Source organism: Rhododendron vialii, chromosome 9a (assembly GCF_030253575.1).
Source record: "Rhododendron vialii isolate Sample 1 chromosome 9a, ASM3025357v1".
Lineage (NCBI taxonomy): Eukaryota > Viridiplantae > Streptophyta > Magnoliopsida > Ericales > Ericaceae > Rhododendron > Rhododendron vialii.
The window spans coordinates 8,609,437-8,620,228 of NC_080565.1; the positions used below are offsets into that span (position 1 = coordinate 8,609,437).

Consider the following 10,792-nt stretch of genomic DNA (forward strand, 5'->3'; position numbering starts at 1 on the left):
ATATATATATATATATATATAATTGAACACTATATTTTTCTATACATACAATCGAGTGTCTGGACCACTTTACGTGTAACTTGACTGACCCCGAAATATTGAAGTTAACGGGTAGACATCCAGTGACCGCAATGATGAAATTGTGGACACTTAGGGTGAAATTGTTGTAAATGTCAAACAGAGGAGAAGGCATAAGTATGTAGAGAGAATCAGAGAACCACATTGCACAAACCAAAGGAAAGGATTTGCTTCCATTCATAACAGAGGAGAATGCATTAGTATGTAGATAAAACCACATTGCACAACCAAAGGAAAGTATTTGCTTCCATTGAAAATGACAAAGCCAAAACAAAATGGGGGCAAAGACAAGGACCTCACTGTCTCTACTATATTATATGCATCATCATATCTATAACCAAAGTTTCTTCATAACTCTATTGTTTGACATTCACACTGTTATATCCTGTATGACTCACGAAAGAAGAAAACAAAGAAGAAAAAAGACTAAGCAAAACCAACCAGTTTCCTTTAAACCCAGAAGCCAACACAATATGCAGAAGCAGCAGCACTAAAACTAGGGCAGACGAGTAACAAAGCGTATGCTGGTGAAGGAGATCTTGAGATAGACGAAAAAAGGGTAAACAAAGAAATGAACAACGCTTCTGCACCTGCTCCTGGGATGGCCGTTGGGGACTTCTTTTTTTCAATTGAAGCAGGTCGAGGTTGCGCAACAATGGCAGGACAATATGAAATGAGGGTATTTTGGTGGTATAAATGATGACACGTGTAAAAAATGTACACTTGCCAAAATGGGTAAAACAATTCGGGGATGGAGAAACAGTGGTGGAATGTGGGTACGGAGTAGGGCTATATATGACCGCAAAAGTGGAAGCCTAATGAAAAAAATGGAAAAAAAAGAAGACGACAAATAGAGCTTATATATCATTTTAGGTAATATTGATAGGTGAGTGCTAGCACTGGTGGCCGCGGCGGCAGCCAAGAACGCCAGCCCCGGAAGTTATGGAGCCCACCATGGAGGAAGACTTGGCCCCAAGGCTTGAAGCTCTTGCATAGCTAGCTGAGGCACCAGCTCCAGATGCAGTGAAATAGGCACCATTAAGCATCATGTCACCCTCTGACCTCCAATTCCAACCCTTCCATTGATCTTCAGCTGTCTCCACCCTTTTTGTCACCTGCCCAAAACCAAACATCAACACTTAATGAGATCCAATATTCAAATTCACCGTAACGCAAGGGCAAAATGTTTCCATTTGTTTTTGTCAAAACAGACAAACCGTTTCCATTCCTTAAGACTTAACAGGCAGAATGACACTCTAGTGGAATAATAAAATTTCAGGGTTTCAAGCGAAAGACGTTAAAACATAGCGAAATACAACCAAAAACAATGGAAAATTGCAAAACAAGAGTTGTGTCAATGTTGATTTTGTTTTTCCAATATCCTGTTGTCCCTGTTGAAATGTTTCCAAAACATATGCTCATGAAGATTTCCGAAATGTTCCGAAATAACACACCGAAATGGAAATGGAATTTGATACTTGCTGCAAAGTGATTAAATACAAGTACGTATGTTCATGTGTATATTTGTTTTCATCCTTGACAGGGAAAAACAAATGGGCACAAGAAAGAGACTTGGGGAGTTTCAACAATACCTCCTTTGCAAATGGATTGGTTGGGGCAAGGTATCTGTTACCCTGGCTGTTGATTGTGGGCTCAGCACTTCCACCAATGGCGTACATCTCCCAGTGAGTATAGTCATTGTTTACCACATGGAAGTACCCATGCCTACATCTGCAATTTTTCAAAAACCATTTTCATTTCAGATGCAATGAAATCAGGAAACTCAGCTTTAGAACACTTTCATATCAGATGCACTGAAATCAGGAAACCCAACATTAGAAGGCTGGATGCCGACCGTGATTTGAAACTATGCCGGGATACAACAAACCTCATACTTCTATTGCTTTCTTACCAAATTCCTTTGTTTTCCTATCGTTGGTTTAATTTGCATTTAAACCACAGATATAAAAGATAAGGCACCATAAACACAAGACTTCAAATTTAAGATACTATAAAGATAAAGAAAATCTTCTAATTTGACATGAAAGGTCAGATTTTGTATTACCTCGGCATCCTCTGGATAAGACCCTCTCCAAAATGGTTGTACGCGATAGTGACTTGCATCTGCTTGTCTCTCACATAGGAATCACTATGTCCCAGCAGCATCACCTTTTCCATTACACAGAGAACATGAAATATATCCTAATTAGTCTTCCCCATTAAAACAAAAAATGGGTCATAATTTAACAAGAAAAATCCTAACCACAGCTCCTCTGCAGTAGTTAAACATGCGGAAAATAAGGGTTAAAACATGTATACAAAAATATGAAATTGAGTAATTAAGTTGTAACCCATTTTGTCCCTCTATTTTTGCATTATAATGGCATGACCTGTTAACGAAATTGGCATTGTACTGGATGTTTTCCACATCATTTTTCATTGAACATAAAGAGAACCAAGTTAAAATATGGTACTAATTGAACATACCTCATTGTGGTGAGTGAAGTAATTGTTGGAAATGGTAATCGCCGTAGACCCCATGACAGCATCAACAAGCCCATCAGCACAATTAGACAAGGAATTATGATCAACCCAGATATGACTCGACCCAAAAATCGATATCGCGTCCCCATCCGCCATAGTCCTCCACCCAAAATGCTCGGGTGAGCTCCTCACCATGGCATTCCCAGTCGGCTTACAGTCATGTATATGCAACCCATGCACAATCACGTTCGTGACAAACTGTATCGTAATGCACGCACCATTGGCAATGTGCACGTTGGCCCCACGTCCATCTATGGTCTTGAAGCTGTTCATGATCAGCTCCTGCTTGAGCTGGATCACCATGTCGCGCTCGAAGATGATCCAGAGCGGGTCGTCTTGGATGATGGCATGGCGGAGGGTGCCAGGCCTTGGGTTGACCGCGTCGGTGTCGGAGGGGTCAGTGACGACGTAGAAGCGGCCATCGCGGCCCCCGATGGCGTTGCGGCCAAACCCTATGCCGCAGTCGGCAAGGCGCTTGCGGTGGAGGTGCCAGGTGGGGTCGCATCGCCAGCAGTCGTCGATGGGGTTGCCCGTGAAGCAGGAGAAGAAACCCAGTTTACGGCGGTTCTCTGTGCTGTTCTTGATACTCCTGCTCAATTAAAAAAGAATTGATATCATAACCGAAATTAAAAGTTCAAAATTGATTTTTAGTGATTTTGCCTTGTTCTTTTTGCATTTTGAAAAGAATTTTTCAAAAAATTCCCCCTAGATTCCTTCTACTTCTAATATTTCTCTCTTTATCTCTCTCCACTTATTACCCCTACTATTTTTCAAAAAACTTTTCAAAACACAAACCAAACACAACAGTTAACATGTTTTTCGCTAACAATTACTGCAGTATTTACTCAATCATAGATCTGTTCCAAAATGATATCATGATTTGGTCTAACGTGAAGGAAGAATCGATTTGGTCTAGTTTTTAAGATGAATTTTTAACCGTAGAGTGGAACAATTTTCCTCTGCTTTTTTTTATGAATCAATTTGGCCTATGTGAGTATTATAACGACGGGGCGATGGGATGGTGCTGCCCCTTCACCGTGCTGCCCCACAGAGTGGGGCCTGGCCCGGTCTCACCTCGATTAATCGTAGAGCTCATCGCGTAGAACGAGTATGTAAAAAACCAGCTTCATCAGATATTATGAAATACCTTATCGAAACACATTTATCTTAAAAATAATGAATCCAAAACACTAGATCAAATCTACTATAACCCATTATTTTCAAATTATATGTGTTTTCAAATATATCTGTTTCGATCAGGAATACGTTGACCAATCATGGAGCATAGCCGAATAGATATAAGTTTTATAACGTACCAAGCTATGCATAAATACAATGAAAGTCAAAAGTGTGTTGCCGCCGAACACTTCTCTCCTAATTCACGTAATGTACTCAAGCTATACAAATACACAAGAAATGTATATATGCTGAGAGATTTCGTGCGTCGGTGGACGCAATTGTCCCCCATGTTCTCCCAAATACCTGTCTCTTTCATTTGCAACGGCCAAAAACCCTCTAACAGGGAACTCTTTGTAGGGTTTGTCGTTATGCAACGGAAAAATCTAGGTACAATTTGTCATTTTACTTGCGTAATTTAGTCGAAATGCGCCAGATTTCTAATACCCAACATTCGCTTATTATATAATGACTTCATTCCTTCTATTTTGCTTGCTCATATTTTTATTTTGAGCCCTTTCAAATGTATCAGAGTACATTTACTGAGTACGAGTCCTCAAACAAAATAGGGCAACGACAACATTGCAATTCAGTGTATTTTGTCATTTTACAAGTGCAATTTAGTCCTCTTTTTTTTTTTGGGCAAGTTCAATTTAGTCTATTCAAGAAATTGGCCAAATCTGGGTTGGTTATAGTTGTGATTTCTTTTCAATGCAGAAGAGGGGGAAAGGTTGGACATACTTTTGGTCTGTGGCAACACATGGGTGACGAAGCTATCACGAGTAAAGAGAGAGGATTAATTTACACGTTACCAATCACAACTTTATAGCATGGAATATGGATGGGTCAAAAATGATAGTGTCATTGTACATGGCGTCACATGTAAAGGCAATTTAGATTTTGACACACTCAACTAATTCACTTATTTAAAAATTTAGAAGTGAAGGAAATTGAAATTTTTATACAAAAATGCACACTAAACACTGAAATAAAATTTATAACCAATTCAATATATATGTCTAGAAAAAGATATTGACGTGGGTCATTTAAATTGACAATGTTCAGTAAAGAATTAGGGCCATGACTAAATCTAGCCTAACCTACCATCAAAACTTCTTCATATCCGGCTTTGTCTGTACGTACCATTTATTTTGGTACGTTTTTTCGTTCGTTGAATCACACGAGAATTGGGAGAGAAAATCCTAATATAATCCAATAAACAAAAAATGCGTTGGGTTTACCCCACATTCACCCATTATCAATGTTCGTTCAGTGAAAATGTAAATGAACTGAGCAGCTCACGATCGAGTTCAGCTCGACTCGTTAACGCTCTAAACGAGCCGAGCTCGAACTCGACAGAACTCGTCTCGGCTTGTTTACAGCTCTAACGTCCAGTACGAGTAAAGGGTTCGACTGAAATCAAATGTACATGAATTAAATTTGAGAGGGGGGGGTGGGGCTTACATCTCAACCATTGAAGCAACCTCCTCTGGGTTATCAACTGCATGCTCATTCAAAGCCCCAACCTCTTCCGACCTAAAACAGCAAAAAACTCCATTAAATTCCATCAACCATAACAGGGCAATAAACCCATTAATAATAACACACCCACTTACAATTATCAATCCAATAATAGACAATGGCCATCACAACCGTTGATCGAACCGACACTATATCACACTACACTATTTTTGAACAATCACAACTACTTATTGCTTATTCTGAATCGCACCCAATTGGGGCAATATTGAAAGAAACGCCATTTTCACCACGGACCGGCCCACGTTTTGTTTGACAGAGAGGGCATGTGGGTAGTTTAAACACGACAACCGACAATTATCCGGTAAGACCGCTGGTAGTGCAAAAAAGGTGGACAAGACAGGAAGTACGCTGCAACAGTGAGTAGTGCGGAGAGAGAGAGAGAGAGAGAGAGAGAGAGAGAGAGAGAGAGAGAGAGAGAGTGACACACTGCTCAAGGGTTAGGCGCACCAATTAGGTGCAGATGAAACCGTAAAATGCAGAGAGAGAGAACAAAAAGGAAAATTGTTTTTTATTTTTTGGTAAAAAAAGGAAAATTGTTGGTAATGGATTTTTCACACTTTTTCGTACTAATATAAATGAACTGGTACTTTTTTTTTTTTATGTGAATTTACAATCTTATCCTTCTATGTGTGAAAGAATACACAAATTAAAGGTTAATGTTATAAATTACTACTAACATATAAAAAAGGATGTGATCATGAAAAAGAAGAATGCGAAAATTATTACGTAAATAATTTCACTCTCATTTTCAACAAATGCATGCCTGTTTTTGTTCCTTCACACGTGCGATTATGAAATAGTAAATCAATGCCGAAGACTTTATGCTCTAACAAGTGAGAGGGTAATTCTGTAAATATGCATATGTAGAATTAAAACTATAAAACTCCGGGAGTACGTTGTGCAACAGGATAATGAAAATCTTTTAAAAAAACTGTAAACTGCTATTCTGATTCTAGTGAGAGAAAACCCTAGAGATAACGTGTGCGAGGCGACTCGTCGGTGCGAAATTTCACCATTTTAGTACTAGTACGGAAATGACAGAACTACCCATTTAAGTTGTTTTCCGATGCGGAGAAGTAGGGTAATTCAACGATTACATCAAGAATAATTGTGGAATAACCGAAAACGAGGGAGTGGGGAATTGAAAGGACCAATGAGGATTTGTTCCTGCAACGAAGGAATCCGGGAGAAAGAAACAAATAACGGAAAAGAGAATCAAAGATCTGAGGCAAACCAACGGTTGAGATTGTTCGAAAGTTCGTGCCAAAACGTATGGTTAACGGATCTAACGGTGAGGGATCCATGTAGGGCTGCTGTGAGGAGTTGGGTGAAATGTAGCATTAACGTTATTAGAGAAAAAGATTAGGTGGTACTAGTACAGACCTTGTTGCCGCCATTGATGAGTTGTTAGAGCTCTGTAACTCCTCTGCTTCAGCATTCCTGCGATAGAAAAACAAAAGCAAAAAAAAGGATATGCTTAGCTGGAATCAGAATACGCCGTCGTTAAATCTCCATGAAACCTCTCTCTCTCTCTCTCTCTCTCTCTCTCTCTCTCTCTCTCTCTCATTGCAAGTAATGTAGGGTTTGAGAACCAGATTGTTACAGGGTTTAGGAAATAGACAGAGCGGAGAGTGAATTGTCGAGGTTTATTGACAAATTGACACCAATGCAGTGCAATTGGTCGAATCGAATAAATGAAGGGAGATTTTGCAAAAGGAGCAAGGATAAAGATTCTTATTCGAAACCGAATTTGTTCAAAATTGACAAAATTAAGTGCAGAGAAGAAACGAAATACCACCAGGACAGGGAATTTCGAGCCTAAAAACAAATTTAAAAGGCCTTAGAAACAGAGGTTATAATTTCTCACACACACACAGAGAGGTTTCGTTCACAGAATTCTGTAAAACAGTAGAGAGAAACAGGAGAGAGAGAGAGAGAGAGAGAGAGAGAGAGAGAGAGAGAGACATACCTAGCGGCAGAGACGTCCGTTCGTACCCTGGCCGTGACTCCGACCACCAGCACGAGCACCATTAACGAACACAGAGAAATCCACTTCTTCGAGACCGCCATTGCCATTACCCCTCTCTCTCTCTCTCTTCCCTCGCTTTCTCTCTCTAGGACTGAAGGAGGAACTGAATATTAACGAGGAGAGAAAAAGAAGAAGAAAAAGCAGAGCAGAGTAGACGAAGCTCGCACAACGAAGCACCTCTTTTATAGACACTTTCTGGGGACTGAAACGTTAATGGCCCCGTTAACTAGAAACAAACCAAAACGGTTTTCGGCCCTGGTTGGGTTAGTTTAACTGGGGGGAATGTGCGACCGTGGTTTGGTTAAATTAGCTAAACCTTTTCACTAAAAGTTAACCACCTCACTAACTGCCACTAACGGCTCCCTCTCTCTAGTCCCTCTCTACTACTCTCTCTCTCTAGCCATCTCTGAGGCAGCTCACGTGCTAGGGTTTTCTTATTGCCTGTGTGTGCGTAGGAATTTACGGTTCTGACACTCAACTGGATATTAACAAGAAATTTTTTAGTGCTGAGCGGGTACTATGTGGTGTCCGCTCGACGCATTCGGATCGTCTATTTGGTTTTAGACGGCTTGAATTTGAAGAGAGAAAAAGGAGAGAGTGTGTCTTAATCTGAGCCGTCCAATACACTTTTGAATGGTTTGGATGTGCCTGCTCGGGTACCACTTCAGTCAAGTGGACATGGTACCCAACCGACACTGAGAATTCTCTTTTTTAACAGAGGAAGCTTCGTGTGCCACGTGTGCACCGTAACGGGTCGCCATGGCGTTTCGATATGGTACGGAAATTCCCAAGCTAACAAAAGTTGTCTTTGGGGCGCCACCCCAAACTCTTTCTCTATCACACGTTTTTGTGGTAGAAAAAGGTTTGGATACCTTTATGTGGTGTTCAAGGGGCACTGAATTTTTATGCTCGTGTAATGGTTATCGTCCATGTAGTGTCGTATCATATTGTGTTTGAGTTATGTCATTTTGGGCTTTGTTATTTTTGATTCATGTTAAAACATTTATGTCAATAAATGTGTCATATATCTGACATTGATTCAATCAGCTTAAAATTGTATAGTGTTTGAGTTTAACACTATTAATCGTTTTAGTTAAAAATTTGTAAAAAAAAAATGCATGCTAATATTATGAAAAAATGCATGCTAATATTATGTACGTAGCAATGTTATATACTCCATGAAATTAAGGTAAAAATCACTGACACCCCCAAAGGTTTTTCTTATGTACATATTCCCCCTCCATGTTTGAGAAATGATTTTGAACCCCTTGAGGTTTGGTGATGCACCCAATCATTTGAAATGCTTATACTGGATTGTGTTGGACCCATTTCCGAGTCCTAGACAAATGATTTGAGCCATTTAACTTTGTATAAAACCTGTTTTTATGGGTCCTCGTAGAAGCTCGGCTTAGTCGAATATCCATAAAGGCTTGATTGACTCATCAATTTTTAGGTCTCTAAATTCGTAGGGCTCTTAAAAACACGTGTTAAACAAATTAAATGACTCCGAGCATTTGTGTAGGATTCCGAGGTGGGTTCAACACAATCCAGTATAAGCATTTCGAACAATTGGGTGTAAGTGAAATGCATTACCAAACTCAGGGGGTAAAAAATTATTTCTCAAACCTTAAGAGGCAATCTGTACTTAAGGGAAACAATGGGGGTTGTCAGTGATATTCATCCATGAATTATGAATAACCTGCTAATCCATAATAAACTGAACAAGTTTTCAATAGAATAATAGTCACATAAAATATAAAACCAATAAAAAAGATTCCTCCTCCGTCCCACTTTAAATTTCTTCTTTTGAGAATCCGTATATTTTCAAACCCCCCAAAAAATATTTATATGTATATATTTTTATTTTTTTACACCAAAATAAAGTTCTCATCAAATGTGCAGATGGATATATGTGTGTGTCTAATCAGCCCATCGAATTATAATTAATATTCCAGCCCACTCTCTATCCAAGCTTAATTGGAGGGGCCGTGGTCCCTGCTGGCACTCTCTATCAACCATTTGGGTATAAAGTTTCCTTCTTTTTTGCTTTCTAAATATAATATCCAAATTTTAAGATTAAGAAAATAATTAGATATTGAAGCAGAATTAAATTTGGAAATAATTCCTACCACACCACTAAAAGTTTAGGGTTTGGGACTTACCCTCCTGTCGAAATTCAAACGCACAGTCTTGAGTCAAAAGATCTCCTCTTTTGCACCATGATGCTTTTAAGTTTTAACCAAACAAGCTTGATGCAGAAATAGTAAAAGAAAAGGAGTTTTTTTTTTCTTTTTCTTTTTCAACAGAAAAAAGGTTCGATTGAAGAAGAATAAATCCTAGACTACAGAACACATTGGAGGTACGAACTGAGGGTTCAGAGAGAAGGATCCCTATGTGCTTACACTTCCAAATACTCCATAGTTTCTTTTTTTCTCCCTTTCTCTACAAAAATTTGTTGTTGCATAGAGAGGATTGTACCCACGGCATAACAGGGACTTAGGCCCAAAGAGGAAGAGTATATGTCATGGGAAAGAGCTAGGGCGCCCGATGCCTAGAAGAAAAAGGTTGGCGCGGCCTAGAAAGGCGCTGATTGCATATAGTATAATATGACCCAATTGACGTCTATTACATGGCACTTCGATGCCCGGTGCTATTTTTAGTTGGCAGGATCTGACCGGCCCTCCGAGGCTTGGTTGCGGTACAGGCATGATCGAGCTTGGTCTTTTGACTTTTGATGACATTATTGGTCATGAGTTCTTTTTCCTTCGAGCCCTTCTCTCGAGTTCTCTAGCTACCAGACCTTTTTGGGAACAAGATTATGCCGCCCCATGCAACAACCGAAGTACTGGCCTTCGTTCCCATCATCACATGATTTCACGCCTTGTAAAGGAACTATTTATTTAGCGGTAATTATCAAGCGTATTATGTTAGTTGTAAATGATTTAAGGAGTACTACATTTAATGGTTGACTTGTGATGTAGATCACGTGGAGGCCAATTCTATAATCAGCTGGACCGAGCCAAGTCCTAGAAGCCCAAACGGTATTTAATTTCAAATTACCCAATTTGGCAAAATTCGGACGAGCTCGGAATAAGCCCAAACTTAGTGGGCTGATTTATTTTTGATGATCAAAGGTGTTTTTCGGCCTAATTCATTCGTTTAGGCCTTCAATTGTGCTATTTTGCCATTTTAGAAAAAATTTATTTCGTTAATAACTCTTAGACCATAATTCCTTTTAAGTTGATTCTTTTTGGGAAAGTTTTGTTTCTCTTTCCCGTTTTCCGTTTCAGGAAAAGCCCCAAATTCTGGGACTTTTTATTTTCCAAGTTTATTTTAGGGTTTCTATGGTTTCGGCCTATATAAGGGTTTGTAACCTAGAGTTTATGCAGCTTTTAATCAATAATGTTGCAGAGATTCTCTCTT

At 39.4% G+C, this 10,792-nt stretch overlaps 1 protein-coding gene across 1 annotated transcript; it reads right to left on the reverse strand.

Moving 5' to 3' along the window:
- Positions 1–297: 297 nt before the first annotated feature.
- On the reverse strand, positions 298–7,561 carry LOC131300380 (probable pectate lyase 8). The gene is made up of 7 exons (XM_058326179.1): positions 7,310–7,561; positions 6,724–6,780; positions 5,263–5,334; positions 2,566–3,211; positions 2,144–2,247; positions 1,671–1,809; positions 298–1,193 (listed from the first exon to the last, which is right to left on the reverse strand). Exons 1-7 carry the CDS (start codon positions 7,414–7,416, stop codon positions 972–974), a joined length of 1,347 nt encoding a protein of 448 aa, XP_058182162.1. The 5' UTR covers positions 7,417–7,561; the 3' UTR covers positions 298–971.
- Positions 7,562–10,792: the final 3,231 nt, after the last annotated feature.